At 39.8% G+C, this 18,447-nt stretch overlaps 1 protein-coding gene across 1 annotated transcript in view; it reads left to right on the top strand.

Annotated features, from left to right (window-relative positions):
- The window catches only part of WBP2NL (WBP2 N-terminal like), a 965,291-nt gene that overhangs the window by 671,393 nt on the left and 275,451 nt on the right, over nucleotides 1-18,447 (top strand). Inside the window, exon 6 of the mRNA XM_044075333.1 lies at nucleotides 2,479-2,592. Coding sequence (XP_043931268.1) covers nucleotides 2,479-2,592 — 114 coding nt within the window. The remainder of the gene's footprint in view (nucleotides 1-2,478; nucleotides 2,593-18,447) is intronic.

Here is an 18,447-nt window from a genome sequence, read left to right as displayed (position 1 = left end):
GCTTGGCTGCTCCACTTCCAGTCTTATCCAGGCTTCCAGACATATCCCCTGCAGTGAGACACATTCTAATTTCATCTCGTAAGACAGCAGTTAGAAAGCTTTATGCTAGCAAATGGAAAAGGTTTTCTTGTTGGACTTCCAAGAATCATATAGATCCCTTCACAGCCCCTGTGAGTACGATTTTAGATTTCTTGGCAGAAATTTTAAATGAAAGCACAGCAACAACTACCATACGAGTACAATTAGCTTCCATTTCTAACTACCACATAGACATGGGATCAAAACTAATGTCTCTCAGATTGTGCAAAGCCTTTCTGAGGGGCACATTTTTGCTAAGGCCTCCAGTAAGGGAACCACCACCTCCCTGGGACCTCATTTTGGTACTGGCTACTCTGATTCTCCCACCATACAAATCAGCTTCCTCTTGTCAACTTAAAATTCTAACCTGGAAAACAATCTTTTTGATGGCCATTACCTCAGCTAGGAGGGTCTCAGAACTTCAAGCTCTGTCCATATGCCCTCCCTGTTTAGTTTTTCACAAAGACGGTCTCTTAGAACAAATCCTTTATTCCTTCCCAAAGTATGCCCCGAGACCATTTTGAATCAGTCCATTGACCTGCCTGTTTTCTTTCCAAACTATGGCAACAAGGCAGAACATAAGCTACACCAACTGGATGTACACAGGCAGTTATGCTTCTACTTACATAGAAAAAAGGAATTCAGAAAATCTGACCAGTTACTCGTTTCCTTCTCAGATAACAGAAAAGGTGTACCAATATCAAAAGTTACCTAGTCAAAGTGGCTTACGGACACTATTACCTACGCATATAATTCTCAGCCTAAACAACTGCCAGGAAAGATTAGAGGCCACTCAACAAGAGTTATGTCAACTTCGACCACCTTTCAGGCCAGATTGCCTATGGACTCAATCTGTGCTGCAGCCACATGGGTCAAACCTCGTACCTTTATCACTCATTACAAAGTAGACGTGGCCTCCCGGAACAGGGCTTCCTTTGGTTCCACTGTTCTGAAGAGTTTATTGCCTTGAGCCACCCAAGAAAGAAGGTGCTAGGGACGCTGTCCCAACCAGCAAGAATGAAGGCGAGATGGGACAACATAACAAAGAAGTTATGTACTCACCATAATGTTCCATGTTTGTTTTCCATAATCTCGCCTTCATTCTTACATCCCGCCCTCCTTCTCCCAACCTTCGCTCCTGGATGATTGAGAGGAATTTTATTGGTTGTGAATTGTGTTTTCTGCTTCCCTTCTCGTCTCAAGAGACATAATACCTGTAAACTTGAGATTTTGTATATAATTTAAAAATAGGTTAGTAATTTGCAAACTGATCTGGGTAATCTTCCCTAAGCATGGTGAGATAGGGTATAGCATCAAACCAGTGGAAGCTCTCGAGCTTTAGTAATAGGCTGAGTTGGAACCGATGCTCTGTTCCGAACCCACCCAGCAAGAATGAAATAATGAGATTATGGACAACAAACATGTTACAGTGAATACATGACTTCTTATTTCCTTTTCTTCTATTAAATTGGGAAAAGCAGTTTCTTAAAGTGACCCCATCTAGGTGGCTGTGTGAATGCATTTTGTATATATACAAGGAAAAAGGTTTAACCTTGCCCTGTAATCTCAAAGCTCAATTTACCAGTGCGGTAACCACTTTGACAGCCTACTGATGACATTTGTGCAGCAGCTACTTGTCTAATATGCATGCCTTTATATCCCACTACATACTGGACTTACCAGGTCCAGAGCTTCCTTTGGTTCCACCATCCTCTGGAAAATTCTTCCTTGAGACCTCCAAGGGGCTGTAGTAGCTGGGGACTATGACCCATCAGTTGAGGACTGACGGAAGAGACATCAGATACAAAAGTACTAGTACTTAACACTAGATCAATGTTGCCCTCTTCCATCCTCAACTCTCCCCATCCCTTTGCCAAATTGTCACACTATTGGGCTCCAGTATGATCACACTGCTCCTATCCTTAGACTTTTTTGCAGCCATGGTCTGTATTCCAGGTAGTCATGTTTTGGGTACAAATTATTCTTGTGCACTAGGCAGCCAAACTTTGTCTGAGTTAGTCAATTGACAGAGGAGAAGTTGTGGGTAGGGGGAGGATCCTGAGCCTTGAATTCAGAAAGTCTAGAGCTGCAGATGATGGATCTGATTGACCCAGCAGTTGAGGAGGACTGAAGAGGATGACACGGATCCAGTGTTATGGTAAGTAAACAACTTTAATTTTTAAGTTCCATGTCCTATATACCTTCAATGGATGAGACCTAGCAGCATTCTTAGTCATTGCAGACCTTCAGTTTGGGTCCATCATTGGTAAAACTATGCGCATGAATATGCTGATTTCACTGTACTGGCTTCAGAGCATGTCTCCTCTCACATTGCCTTAGTTTGTTAGGTCTCCATTTGTTCTTGTGGTTTGATGTTCCTGTGCTTTCATTTTGTTTCAGGTGAATACCCATCTGCACCTCCAATGAATGCTGCATACATGCCTCCCCCTCCTCCTTACCCAGGGCCACCTCCTAATGCTCCATCTGGATGGATGATGGAACCAGGACCAGCAGGTGAGTTGCCATGAAACATTTGCTGTCATGACATTTTCTAAAAGTGATGTATATCGGTGCTGATATTGTATAAGTGTACTTCTTTGTTTAAGATAAGTTTAACAAAGAATAGCTATTTGTATTGTACTGTATAAGTATATCATTAAGACATAGCAAGCTGAAAGCACTTTTTTCCTCTTTAAAATAATTTGTTGTAGTTCACAAAATTATGATTTTTTTTACTCTGCACACAGTCAGTGAATGTCATCACACTGAAGATGAAACAGTACTAACTGCTAAAGTAACATTTCCACACTTAAGTAATGTTGGATGTTTGTGGTTCACTGTTGCAGTCATCACCTGTGGGTTATCCCTGATCTTCTTCGTGTTTCACTGTTGCAGTCATCACACTTGTGCTATCTGCCTGCAGGTAGCCCTCAGTTGGCCCGAATACCAGAGTTTTGGAATTTCTGCGTCGGATGCTGTCGCCTCTTCCATGACGTCAGGTTGTCGGGTATAAATCATGCAGCCGACACCATTACTTCAGTCTTTCTTACCATGGAGGAGCCCGAAGCAGAAGCAAGTTCGCAAGTGCCGGTCAGCTGCTACCTGAAATGTTCGTTTTTCGAGTTTCAAACCTGAAGTCTTCTAAAGTCAAGTACCCAGTTGGGAATCCTTTTTTCTTGCTCTAACCGATGTCAGAAAAAGTTAACAATTGTCTTCCTGTGGAAAGCGGATAACCTCAGAGAGATTTTCATTCTTACTGAGTCAGCTGTTTAGGCCCAGACCACGACGTCCCTCGCTGTCAGTTTTGTGCCTTGTTTAACACCCAAACTGTTCGTCGGGCTATCTTTGTCACTAAATTCTTTTGCTCTCATTCTCCGTATTCCGAAATAGCTTTGATAAGCCATCCGACTACCGATCTTCCGAAAAAACGTAAGGATAAAGACAGAGACCGACCGCTTAGGTCAAAAACTGCCAACGATGCTTCCTTTATGCTAGTCGCCAGTCTGCCGGTACTCAGTGAGGTGCGTTTGCAGCCCCTGATACCCGCTTCTGCAGATTCACAGGCCTCTGCTGAGACCCATTTGGAGTCTGGTATGCCGCGAGATGTTTCTTCGACTATGGGAACCTGTGGATGTCACTACCTTGGATGGGTCTGGAGCTGCTGTCCAGGCACCGGCTTCCGAGGATGTATTCTGACCTACTGATGTTCGTATTAAACCGACAACTTAATTTATGGCTAAAACTACAGAATTTCTCAGGCCCAGAATTCGCACAATGCCTAGAAAACCTGACTGGTACTACAGAGTACCGGCCTCTCACAAATTTCTCTTTAAGAATCCTACTGCGGACCCAGAGACCATTTCCCAGGGACCTAAAGTCATTAAGGCTACTACAGCCAAAAACCCTATGGATTCTAGAGCTTTAGACAGATGGGTGTAAGAAGGTATATACCGCTGCAACTCTTGCCATAGGGCTTTGAATTGCAAGTTTCACATGTTGAAGTAACAGCAATATATTATGGAACTAATTAAACAAATAATGGTGTTACTTCCAGACCGTGCAGAAAATAAAGATTTACAATTATTTATTATATATTAATTTATTTTACATTTGTTAACCGGGTTAGCCTGGTTGAGCTTTTGGCTCATTTTCAGCAGAGACCCGGGGAGAAAAGTTCCTCTGGACTAGAAAACATTTTATTAAATTTTAGTAACATAGTAGTAACAATCAGCTATAGGATCTTACAAACAAGAGACCTGGAGAGAAAGAAACAGCTCCTCAGGCAATTCAGTTATACAGAGTATTAACAATTTGTAGACAAGTATGTGAGTTGTTACAAACAAGGTTTTAAACAATTAGCAGAAGAATATGCGGCTAGTTACAATATTATTTTAGCTGCTTAGAGCAAAATGTGTTAATAGTTAGGCAGATGCTTATTTAAAGTGGGTAGGATCTAGTTGTATAGGAGTTTGGAAACAAGAAAGGTAGGAATGGCTAGTAGGAGATGTAGGGGAGGTAAAAAGTATAGGAGACAGACTAGACAGGTAGGTTGTTTTGAGACTGTAAGAATTAAGAGTGCTTGGAGATAGAGGAAGGGAAGAGGTAGAAGAGGCAGGGGAATAGTGTTAGAGATACATTGAGTGAGGTGGTGAAATAGGAGAAAGGATGGCGGTTTCAGGGTGGTTGGCTACAGTGGCAAGTCCATTTTGTTTTTAGGTATTTCCTTGTGGCTAATTTGAAACTTTTGCTATGCTGGAGGGATTTTATTTCCAAGGGGAGTTGGTTCCAAGATATAGCTAGGTTGTAGTTATAGAGAAGGCAGCCTATTTTTGGTTTTGGGTTTGTAGATGTCTAATAATTCTTGATTTGAGCTGCATAGCGTCCTAGCAGGGGAATATTTGGATACGATAGTGGAGAGGCTGGGGCAGAAGGAGGGTAGATAGAGTGGATGATTTGTAGTTGGTATAGTTGGAACAGCTGAGGGAATTCTAGCCAGTCTAGTTGCTGTATTGCTAAACAGTGGTGTGACTTGTAGGTTTGGTTAGCTGCAAATCTGGCGATCTTATTATAGGTAGTTTCAAGCTTGGAAATAAGTGTAGAATTTAGGTTTGTGAATATGTGGTAGCTGTACAGGAGTGTTGGGAGTAATAACGCCTGGGAGAGAGTTATTCGGGCAGTGTTAGTTAAGTATTTCTTGCTACAGAAAAGGTGTCCAAGTTTCTGATGTGTTCTTTTTACCGAGTTAGTAATATGGAGATCAAACTTAAGCTGATCATCTATTGTAACACCTAGCAATTTAGTACTAGATTCAGCTGAGATGATAGTGTTGTTGCAGGATAAGATGGTAAATGTACTTTTGAGTGTGGTGATGTTTTTAGGGAGAAAGAGTAGGAGCTTAGTTTTTTTTTTTTTTTGGATTAAGTATTAGTTTATCACTAAGCCAAGTCTCAATGGTGTGGAAGGATGCCTGGGTAGTTGAGTGGAGGTCAGTTGAGTTGTCAGCAATGGTTATAACAGTTGAGTCATCAGTATATTGCACAAGAGATGACTGGGGACAAGAGGAGTAGAGCAAGTTGGTGAAAATATTAAAGAGTAGTGGTCCAAGTATGGACCCTTGGGGGACTCCCATTTGTACAGTGAGAGGGGAGGATAGTGCAGAGAGCCATTTAACTGATTGTTGGCGGGTTGAGAGATAGCTGGAGAACCAGGAGATAGTAGGGGGAGAGAAATGTAAGTTAGTGAGTTTATCTAGGAGGAGTGAGTGAGAGAGAGTGTCATAGGCTTTAGAAAGGTCAAGGAATAGGCATGAGACAAGTTTATCATTATCACAAGCTAGGGAGACTATGTTGATGAATGATATGAGTGCTGTAGTTGTACTATGCTTGGGACGGAAACCATGCTTTGTGGGTGAGAGAAGGTTTTCCTGGTGAAGGTAATGCATTACTTGCTTGTGAATGCATTTCTCTAGGATTTTTGAGAGTGGAGAGAGTATGGCAATCTGTCTGAAGTTGGATATGTCTGAGGAGTTGCCCCCTTTGTGAATGGGTAGAGTAAAGAAATTCTTCCACACAGTGGGGGACATAGGATTCAGAAATGGATCGGTTGATTAAGATGGATACAGGATAGGCAAGAGGTTCAGAGGCAATCTGCAGGAAGTAAGAGGATAGCTTGTCAACAGATGGAGAGCAAGGCTTATGTTCAGAGAGTAATGACTTTACATAGTTAGTTGATACTGTTTTTAGAGAGAGGGAGTTAGGAGGGTTTGGAAGAGGTATAGAGTTTGTGGGGGTGCTAGTGGTGTTTCTGTTTCTGGGGGGGATTTATTATGGAGGTTATTGAGTTTATAAAATGATTGTTAAATTTGTTGGCTATGTCTTCAGGTGTTGCACTTGGGACATGGGTTAGGAGAGAAAGGGTTTCCTGGATGAAGAGTCTGTTTAATAGAGCTCCAGAATTTCTTTGGGTCTGATTTAAGAGTAGAGAGAGGATTGGAATAGAAGTTTATTTTGTTATAATTGATGATTTTTTTAATTTTATTTCTGAGTTCTGTATATTTCTGAAGAAGAGAAGGGGTCCTAGTTTTAGTCCACATTTTCCAAATCCTATTGAAAAAATTACATGGAGCTCGTCACTCAGCTGCCTCGCCATTGAAAAAATATCTTGAGATTTACTTGCTTACTTGCTTGGTGTGATGGATCTGCAGTGTTCTTATGACACTCAGTCTTGCTGGCTGGATTCTGCTAAAATTCAAAGTCTAGTTATATTTGCATTCACTGTCTGTTGCATACAGAAACTTGCAGAATATACACTGATGAGAGAATATACTTTGCAGCATCAACTTTAAGAGCAGTAACCAATAACTTTTATAATAAATAAAACTGGACAAACGTTGCAGCTTAAAAGTACTGTTCCAACTTTACTTCTCATATAGTACAGATGATGTGAGAGATATAACATTTACCTTGGGACTTGTGTCCCTACCTAACCTCTCTAACCTAGCTGGATTTATACAGCTCTTTATATACTCTTTTTAGTCATGCATAAACATATTTTGGACAATTGCTTATCCTGTAGAAACAATACTAAACTTCCTTGTTTAACAATGTCTTGTAAGAGACCAGCTTTTCTGACAGTGTGAATATCCTGTAACAGTGTCCTGATGTCCATGTAGAAAAACATATTTTTGAGGAAACACATTGTCCTGTATTCTATTTGGATCTTTGTATAAAACACATGTTCTTATGTCAATGCTGATAAGCATATCCTGTTTTTTATGAAGAAAAACATATTTTTGAGAAAACACATCGTCAGAGATCAGCTTTTCTGACAGTGTGAACATCCTGTATTTTATTTGGATCTTTGTGTAAAACATCTGTTCTTGTGTCATCCTGTTTTTCCATGCAGAATAACATGTCATTGTTCTTTAAAAGCAGATTTTGCATTTTGTTCTTGCATACATCCTGTTTGAGTCTGTAAGGGAAAAATGTCCATTCTTTAAAAGCAGATTTTGTATTTTTGCTCTTGCATACATCCTGTTTTGAGTCTGTAAGGGAAGAATGTCCTTTCAGCAGATTCCTTTTCCAAGCCATGGTCATTTAGTCTGACTGCTGATCACATATTACTTAAACTTTGTTTCTGCATTTAAGCAAGCCTTTTCTTTCAGCATATTTACAACATAATTAATTTCAGATTTATATTCATAAAATCTAACAATTCCCTCTGTTTTTAAACATACTCAAAACATTTTATATAGAAAACACAAGAAACAAACCTTTAGTTTGATACAACAAATCAAAATGCAATTTTACATAGTTAATACAATGATATTAAAGTATTACTACCAAAACTAAATGTATTTAAAACTTTTTCTTTTGCAGACCATTCTGTGAAAATATTTTATGTTATGAGCTGTGTCTGCTTTAATGTTATTTTTTTTTTTAACATGATCAATTTATTCTTTTGCAATCACAGAATTTAATTTATGACTTAGAACTGTTCCATTAACTCTATGCAACTGTTAAATTAACTATGAGACAATAACCATGTGCTACTGCAAGCATTTATACACTACTGAAAACACACAATTTCAATGTCATTTTAACCATAACATTGTGGTCATGTCTTTGAACTGCCCATTAACATCTTGGTTGAATACTGATTACAATGTATCCTGATCAGTATGTATTTACACAGACTGTTTGCTATTTATGCATTTCAATTTACTAGGTATACTGGACCCATTTTTTTAAAACTTTTTTTTCACACATATTTATTACTAGACATTCATTTAATTTGTACTGAATTCTTCTGCATTTGTACATACAAAGTCTATCATTTGTACTGAATTCTTCTGCATACAATGACTATAAAGTACATTTAGTCTAATCTTACAAATTTAATAACATTAATATTAAGCAAAATCTTGGAAAATGTTTGTCTCTAGAGATATCTAGTGGAATTGATACCATATCCATATGTCCTGTTATTTTAAACTACATACTCAGCAATTAAAATATTGATGCTTTTTTATACCAACATTGTCATTGATGCTTTTTTATACCAACATTGTTTTGCCAAAAACATATAAAAATAGTGACCAATCTTGATCAATTTCTTACATATCTTTACTTTCTCTTGTATAGCTGTAATCAATTTTAAGCCATCTCTTGTTTTTTAAACCATTATGATAGCTATTAACAACTTGTAAAATATCTTATCCTGTCAGGTTTAATCCAGTTTACCAGTATTTCTAATACACTAATACCTGTTTTTTCCTCTCCCTAAAAGAGTATTGTCAAGAAGGAATGAGATATTTTTCCTCTAGATTGTTTATTTTTTTCTGTAGCTTTATTTCAGACCCTTGTTCAGTACTGCTTATACAGTCAGTGTAAAACTGAGAAAGTGCCCCTCCCCCTGTAGTACTTCAGCACTGTTTTCCTGCCCTATGCTGTAAGAATAGAATGTATGTCAGCCTAACGTTATGGTTATACATTTATTTTATTAAATTATGAACTTTTGTCTGATTTGATAATTTTTTATAAAGCTTTTGCTGTTTACTACCACTAGTAGGCATTTACACCCTCCTGCACAATTGTTTTGAACTGCATGTATACTGTAGCCCATTTGCTGGCTGTACTTGATGCAACTGAGTTTTTTTCTTCTCTTTTAACATTTACTTGCAAACAGATTAAACATTTTAACAAGTCTTTTTTAATAACAATGATGCTTTAGAAAAACTCAAGCTATTTATCTGGCAATCAGTCTTGTTGTTTATCTTATCTTTCCAGCATTTCCTGTAACTATTCATTCAGTCTAGGAAGGTCTGAGCTCACATTTCATACTCTGTAAACTATAGTTAATTCTTTTAGCATTTTTCCTTTAATGTGATTGTGATTTGCATAACTATGCATTTATACAACATAAATAGACATCATTTTACAATTACCTTACATGGATTTCAGTATTTTTTATTTATTTATCTAACTATTTAACTATTTAACTGTCCCGCCATTAATTTTACAAAAAACTGTTTGAATAATACCATCTGTGATTTTCTTTTTAAAATTCAGAACTTTAACTGTTTGGTGTTACTATATAATTATAAACAAATTGTAAAAAACAAAATAGATATTAGTTTAACCAACACATTTATATTTATATTATTTATATTTGCTGTTGTCTGCCTGTTATTCTTGTGTATTGCAACAGATGTACTCTAGATGAAAAGAACACACATGCATGTCTGTCTTGTATCTGTATATCTTTATACAAGCATGTCAGTCTTGTGACTTTAAATTTTTATTCTTATTAACTATTTTTATTTAATTTTATACACTAGAACAGTTTTGTTTACTTTTTGACTATGCTAATGAATGGCATTCATATGCTTTACTTTACTGTAGTACTGATATATGTCTTGCTTTAACTGAATGAAAGTAAAACATTTAAGAATGATTTGTCCAGACATCAGATCCTACCATCCTACCATGTATGTTTAACCATTTTCAAAACATAAACATATTATAAAATATACTTCTTTTGCACAGATTAGCTGTGAATGCAGGAAGTTCCCAGTCTCCGTCAGTTCAGCTAATTTATTTCCTTTATCCTGCAACTGCTGTTGAATTTTCTGGAATGTTGTATGGTCTTTCTGACATTCTTTAGTAAGCTGTTCTGCTGAATTTGAAACTCCTATGCACTTTTGAAAAGATGTGTGTATAACTTGTCTAAGCTTCCTGAACTCATTGTGTCTGTCTTTTAGAAGTTTACTACATTCCTTTGTAACAAAATGTACTAGGGGTTCTATCAGTAACTGATTTGACTCACATGTGGTGACAGGACATAACTGTTCAACATCAGAATGTAATGGAAACACTTTACCCTTAGTTAATTCTTCAGATCTGTTTTTACAGTCTATTTTTTTAGCAATATGATGCAATATTTTTTTATGGCATATTACACAAAATGCAGTTTTTGTTGAAGCACACAATAAACATTTGTCATTTTTCACATGATTTTCTTTGAGATACCAGTCAAATATTGTAATACATTTGCATAATGCCTTACTATCAACCTGCCCTAATAAGGTTTTACATTTACTAATGTGCTGTGTATACCAACATAGCAATTTTTTACATTTGCTTAAATTATGCATGAAAATATCCATACTGTCTAATCTAATATCCAAGACTGTTTAATATCCAAAACTGTCGAATAGCACCCATACTAAAAAATGTGACGTAGAAAAAAGTCTTACCAGTGAGCAAGAAAACAGGTGATCAGGCTGTTGTTGCAGATGGCTGGAAATTTTTCAAAGTCACTTGAGAAGCTGGGAAAGCACAACAGGCAGTGGACTGATGGGCTAGTGGATATCCCCCTTTTCTTGAAGAATTTATGGCACTGCGAATTTCTTGAACTAGTCTCACTCCGGATTGTAGACGTCTAAAAAACTTTACTACTGCAAGCTGCATAAACTGGAATACTTCTGTTCAGAATTGACACATACGTACAAATGTTAGTTACTGCAATTTAACTGAAGTGACCCTCTGCAGGGCTTACCATCACTCCTCCTGTGGTTGAATGCAGATTGTAGGTTCAAATGCAGGCTAGCTTGCCATTGAAAAAATTACATGGAGCTCGTCACTCAGCTGCCTTGCCATTGAAAAAATATCTTGAGATTTACTTGCTTACTTGCTTGGTGTGATGGATCTGCAGTGTTCTTATGACACTCAGTCTTGCTGGCTGGATTCTGCTAAAATTCAAAGTCTAGTTATATTTGCATTCACAGTCTGTTGCATACAGAAACTTGCAGAATATACACTGACGAGAGAATATACTTTGCAGCATCAACTTTAAGAGCAGTAACCAATAACTTTTATAATAAATAAAACTGGACAAACGTTGCAGCTTAAAAGTACTGTTCCAACTTTACTTCTCATATAGTACAGATGATGTGAGAGATATAACATTTACCTTGGGACTTGTGTCCCTACCAAACCTCTCTAACCTAGCTGGATTTATACAGCTCTTTATATACTCTTTTTAGTCATGCATAAACATATTTTGGACAATTGCTTATCCTGTAGAAACAATACTAAACTTCCTTGTTTAACAATGTCTTGTAAGAGACCAGCTTTTCTGACAGTGTGAATATCCTGTAACAGTGTCCTGATGTCCATGTAGAAAAACATATTTTTGAGGAAACACATTGTCCTGTATTCTATTTGGATCTTTGTATAAAACACATGTTCTTATGTCAATGCTGATAAGCATATCCTGTTTTTTATGAAGAAAAACATATTTTTGAGAAAACACATCGTCAGAGATCAGCTTTTCTGACAGTGTGAACATCCTGTATTTTATTTGGATCTTTGTGTAAAACATCTGTTCTTGTGTCATCCTGTTTTTCCATGCAGAATAACATGTCATTGTTCTTTAAAAGCAGATTTTGCATTTTTGTTCTTGCATACATCCTGTTTGAGTCTGTAAGGGAAAAATGTCCATTCTTTAAAAGCAGATTTTGTATTTTTGCTCTTGCATACATCCTGTTTTGAGTCTGTAAGGGAAGAATGTCCATTCAGCAGATTCCTTTTCCAAGCCATGGTCATTTAGTCTGACTGCTGATCACATATTACTTAAACTTTGTTTCTGCATTTAAGCAAGCCTTTTCTTTCAGCATATTTACAACATAATTAATTTCAGATTTATATTCATAAAATCTAACACCTATCCCGGTCTTTCATGAGGGTTCTGGTAGATTGTGAGCCAGGGAGCAGTATTATATTTGATTATAATTGTGCAAAGAGGAGCAAGGGAGTTAAAAATGTTTAGGAATGGTAGTGTTGAAGGAGTGGACAGCTTCATCTAAAGGAAGAGTGGTGAGGTAAGACCAGTTAATTTTGGAGAGTTGGTGAATAAAGGAGTTAGGACAGAAATGAGAAAGTGAGCGGGTGCTAATAAATTTGTTAGGTTTGGTAAGGTGGGGAGTATGTCTGGTAACTGTTATAGGGCAGTGGTTGCTGAGGGCATTTGGAAGGGTTTGGGAGTTATGATAGTTTTGAGGGTGGGAGACCAGTATCCAGTCAAGAAGAGAGCTAGGTACGTGAGATTTATTAATGTAGGTTGGGGTTGTGATTAGCTGCTCAAACCCATGTAGGTTTATACAGGAAATATTGGGAGCTTGTATTGTAAGCCAATCAATATTAACATCTCCCAGTATAATTATTTCATTGTGGATGGTATGTGAGAGGTGAGATGGGATGTTCTCAAGTATGTTAATATTATCACCAGGGGGAATATAGATTGCTGCGACACTGTTAAGTTTGAAGTTGGTCAGTAGGAGTTCAGCTGGTGAGAAGGAGGGTAAGTCTAGTGTGGGACAGATATGGGAGAGACAATTGGAGTAGAGTATGGAGACTCCTCCTCCTTTTCTTCTAGGTCGATCTAATCTAAGGATATTATAGCCAGGATGAATGGATTTCACTGTCCAGATGGTGTGGTTTTCACACTCCACACCACACTCCACCAGGGCTGCCTCTACCTCAGCAGCCTTTCTCAGAGGAGTTCCAACCAAAGACATTCTAGAAGCTGCTACTTGGAGCTCTGTTCATACCTTCACAAAGCGTTATCATTTGCCTCTCTTCAAATCCAGGGCAGGCTTTGCCACTGCAGATGTTCATCGTGTTACACTGCTGCATTCATTACACTCGTGTTATCCTGCCATCAGGCGGTCCCGCAGTCGGGCAGAGTTCCAAAGTATTGGTCCGCCGTCTGTTGCTGTTGCTTCTTCCCTGATGTCAGTGTGCCAGGGGTATATAAGATGCATCCAATGCCATTTTCTTCAGTCTTTCTTGCCACATGGTGCCCGAAGCAAAAGCAGTTCGCAAGTGCCGGTCGGCTGACTCCTGAGATTTTCGAAGTCGAATTTCAGATCCAAAGTCTTCAATAAAGCTAAGTACCCTGTTGGGGAAATTTTTTTCTTGCCTCAGACCGATGTCAGAAAAAGTTAATAATTATATTTCTTGTGGGAAGCAAATACCTCATAAGGACTTCCACTCTTACTGTATTCCATGCCTAGGCCCTGATCACGACGTCACTAGTTGTCAGTTTTGTGCCAGATTTAACAAATGCACTATAAAACGACATTTTGATTTTGCTTTGCACTACTTTGGCCGAAGGTTCAATTATACAATGCCGTCGGAACAACCGACGACCGCAATTCATAAAAAACTCGAGGAGAAGGATAAAGACAGGCATCCGAGGTCCAAAACTGACGGCGAAACCTCTTCTAGGCCAGTCGCCGGTTCTCAGTGAGGCGCTTTCGCAGCCCCTGACACCCGCTACCTCAGAGCCACAGGCCGCCTCCGACTCCCACGTGGAGGCAACTAGGCCTCTGGAAACTCAAAGTATTGGGCCTACGGAAACTAATCCCTCAGATGGGTCCGGAGCCGCTGAGCAGGCATCTGCTTCTGAGGGTGTTTTCAGACCTTCACAACTTACCATTAAAGCACCAGCCAGGACAAAAACACCATTAAAGACAAAGAAGCAACTACAGCATTCTCCTGGACAGTCCTCCATGCCTAAGAAACAGATGCTCAAAATGGCCGAAGACCTCATTACTCTAATCAGGGGTTCCCATTCCCCTCTTGAGAAAACGCCTAGGCAGGATACAGACTATGATTCCTCTGATCAGGTTTCCATTTCCTCTGATTCCTCTTCAGACCAGGGATACTCTCTACCCCCCCTAAGAGGACTCTGATGCTGAAGAATCTATCCCTTCAGCCTCTCCTCCTGAGGATTACTCTTTGGGGAAACGTTACATGCCATGAGGGAAAATTTCCATTGGGAAAGTCAGGATTATTCAGAATCCAAGAAAAGGCTCAGGGGCTTTTTTATTGCCTCAGCACAGGCCCCTTACTATTCCGCCTGTTTTAGATATTGTGGATGATGTGTTCTCTGAATCCAGCTTATCTCCTGATACTTTGCCCCCTGCACCAGCCAAACCAGATAGGTACTATAGAGTCCCTGACTCTCACAAGTTTCTTTATAAAAAACCTTCTGCTGACCCCAAAACCATTTCCCAGGGTCCCAAAGGTGTTAAGGCTTCCATTGCAAAAAAATCCAGTCCCCTCTGACAGAGATTCTAGAGCATTGGATAGATGGGGGAAGAAAGTTTACACTTCTGCAACTTTAGCAGTAAGGGCGTTAAATTTCCAGTTTCACATGCTTAAGTACCAATAATATTTAATGGCTCAGTTAAAACAGAAAATGCTTGCAAGCTCAGAAGCTCCTGAATATAAAGAAATGCAGGATTTATTGCATGCAGTTGAACAGGTGGGAAAACATACTCTGCAATGTGGTTTTGATTCTTTAGAGGCCTCTTGTAGAGCCGCAGTTACAGGTTCTGTGATTCGAAGACATGCTTGGTTAAAAGAACAGAGTTTACCTGATCTTGTTAAGGCAACATTATTGGATGCTCCTTTACAACATGATACATTGTTTGGTGTTAAAGCAGAAGAGGTGTTAAAGAAAATGGAGGATAAAGCTAAATCTATGCAAACAGTCAAAGATTTCTTACAGGTACAGCCACCTCGATTTAGCAGAAATTGGCCTACAAAGAATTGGTCCTTTCCAGTGTCAGACAGGCCACAGAGAGGCAGATACAGACGCCCAAGAGGCAGATCTCATCCCCAAGGCTCTAACAGACGACAGTGGGGTACCCCAACCCCAAAAGGAGGTGAGGACAAATCTCAACCATACAGGAAACAGTCCCAATGACTTCCCCCTTCATACGCCAAGCACTTCCCTTTTGGCAGCACCGTTGGGGGTAATTTTTATCAAAATTGGCAATCAATCACCCAGGACAAATGGGTTCTGAATATTGTGTCTCAAGGTTACAGGTTCCACTTTCACACTTTACCAAGGCTAAACAGAATGCCAAACCTGCCACAAAATCAATGGGCAGAGGCTCAAAAACAGATATCAGCCCTCATGGACATGAGAGCTATTCAAAAAGTACCACAGCAGGAACAAGGACAAGGATTTTACTCATGACTCTTCCTGGTCCCTGGAGACCCATACTAGACCCTTCAACTCTAAATACTTACCTGGAGGTTCCGAAATTCAAAATGTTGACACCACAGCAGCTTCTTCCAATGCTGGACAAGAAGGCTTGGCTTGTTACTCTGGACCTCAAAGAGCCATACCTGCATGTCCCTATCAGACAAAATTGCAGAAGATACCTCAGATTAAAAGCTGGTACAATGCACTACCAATTCTCTGCACTGCCCTTTGGCTTATCTACTGCACCCAGGGTCTTTACAAAGTGCCTGGCACCAGTAATTGCACTTTGCAGACAAAGAGGAATTCAAATATATCCATACCTGGATGACTGCCTCATTCAAGCAGAGACAAAGGACATTCTTCTAAAGCATCTGGCGTTTGTAAAAAGGTTGCTAATTTCTCTAGGGTACACAGTAAACGAAAAGAAGTCAAAACTAATGCCCTCACAACAGATAATATTCCTGGGTGCCAGCTTAAATACAATGGCCCAGATGGCTTATCTCACGCCAGACAAACAAGGACAACTGACTCCATATTTTCAACTAATGGCAAAAAAGTCCCATCTCCCTGCAAGAAAAATTCTGCAGGGCCTGGGATTCATGGCATTCTGCATACTACTAATTCCATATGCCAGGCTGCATATGAGGAAATTACAATGGTACCTAAAAAGTGTTTGGACTCAGCACTCTCACAGCTTAGAAGCAGTAATACCAATAATTCCCTGCCTACAACAGGAGTTTCGATGGTGGGCACAGGCATGTCACCTCAACAAGGGTCAGCCTTTCACTCTACCCACAGCCAGGCAGACACTAACAACAGATGCTTCGGACTACACCTGGGGAGCACACATGGCAGGAAAATGTATTCAGGGCAAGTGGACCACAGACCAAATGCATCTTCACATCAATCGAAAAGAGATGTTGGCTGTTCAAAATGCCCTAACAGCTTTCAAGGACCTTCTGCATCCAGGACATTTATTATTAAAGACAGACAACACCACAGTAATGTGGTACATAAACAAGCAAGGGGGCACTCATTCTTACCCCCTGTGCAGGCAAGCCATGACCTTGTGGAACACAGCTCTAACTTATCAAGTTCATCTGCAGGCACAATTCCTGCCAGGAAAGAAAAATACTCTGGCAGACGATCTAAGCAGAAATATCATGGACCCTCACGAATGGAAACTGAATCCACAAATCTTCAGCATGGTAACGCAAAAATGGGGATGCTCAGACATACATCTTTTTGCCTCCCCACTGAATTGCCAACTACAAAAATTCTGCACAAGGACTTATCACACACAAGCATGGAAAGTGGATGCTCTGTCATTCAGCTGGAAAAGCCTAAAAGTTTATGCCTTCCCACCACTGCCTCTCCTTTCGAAGGTACTCCTAAAAGCCAGACAAGAAAAACCACAGATTATCCTGATTGCTCCAGACTGGCCACGCCAGCACTGGTACCCAAGCTTAAAGAACTTAGCTCAAGGCCCACCATGGATTTTGCCTCAGTTTCCACACCTTCTGACTCAACAAAACAATCAGATCCTGCACGCTCAGCTCAAAACCCTAAACCTGGCTGCATGGCAGATTCATTAGTCAAACAGGCAACACCTCTCTCTAAAGCTGTTACGGATGTCATTTTGGAGGCCAGGAAGCCGAGCACCAGGAAATCTTACTCAGAAAAATGGAAGAGATTCTGCGCCTGGAACCAGGCTCAAAACCTTGACCCTCTTGTCCCAAACATTCCTCAGATTTTGCAATACTTAACTGAGATGCTGGACAAAGGCCTATCCTTCTCATCAATTAAGATCCACGCCTCTGCCATTTCAGCACATTACAACACGGATCCTCCTTTATTCTCTCATCCCTTGCTAAAGCAGTAACTCAGAGGGGCTAAAAACATAAGACTGCCCCGGAGAGCACCAACACCAACTTGGGACCTCAATTTTGTTTTGGAAAAACTGACCCTGCCAACTTTTGAGCCAGCCAATACAGCCGTTCTAAAATTTTTATCATGGAAAACAGTTCTGCTCCTGGCAGTAACTTTAGCACGAAGAGTCTCAGAGCTACAGGCATTAATGGCAGTGGAACCTTTTATAATTTTTCATCAGGACAGGGTTCCTTTAAGGACAAAGCCTACCTTTATGCCAAAGGTGGTATCTAGTGTGGCTCTTAACCAAACCATCCATTTGCCAACTTTTTATCCAACCCCCCCAGAATAAAGGGGAGAAACTTCTCTTTGGACATACACAGGCAGCTACGCTTCTACTTGGACAAAACAAAAACTTTCAGGAAAACTGAGCGACTGTTTGAAGCATATGCTGCAGGATCACAGGGCAAGGCTATTTCAAAGCAGACTATCTCCAAATGGATAGGACACTGTATTCATTACTGCTACACACAGCATGGGAAATCTGTCCCTAATAACATTAGGCCACATTCTACCAGAGCAACAGCCACCTCAACAGCCTTTCTCAGAGAAGTACCAACCAAGGAAATTTTGGAGGCTGCAACTTGGAGTTCAGTGCACACCTTTACCAAGCATTACCACTTGCCTCTTTACTCTATATCCAGAGCAGGATTTGCCACTGCAGTTCTGCAGGGCCTCATAGCCAAACCTAACTCTTTATAGACCAGCCACCCAACCTCAGCTTTGGGATTCTACCCAAGTGTAATGACTGCAGCAGTGTAACACGATGAACATAGTACAGTTTTGTACCTACCATAAATGTAGATGTTCGAGTGTTCACACTGCTGCAGTCCAGGTTACCCTCCCTCCACCCCCTCTGTCCTAGCTGGACTTATCTAT

This window comes from Protopterus annectens, chromosome 1.part1 (genome assembly GCF_019279795.1).
Source record: "Protopterus annectens isolate FY-2018-M chromosome 1.part1, PAN1.0, whole genome shotgun sequence".
Lineage (NCBI taxonomy): Eukaryota > Metazoa > Chordata > Ceratodontiformes > Protopteridae > Protopterus > Protopterus annectens.
This window is presented reverse-complemented; position numbering and strand designations above follow the sequence as displayed.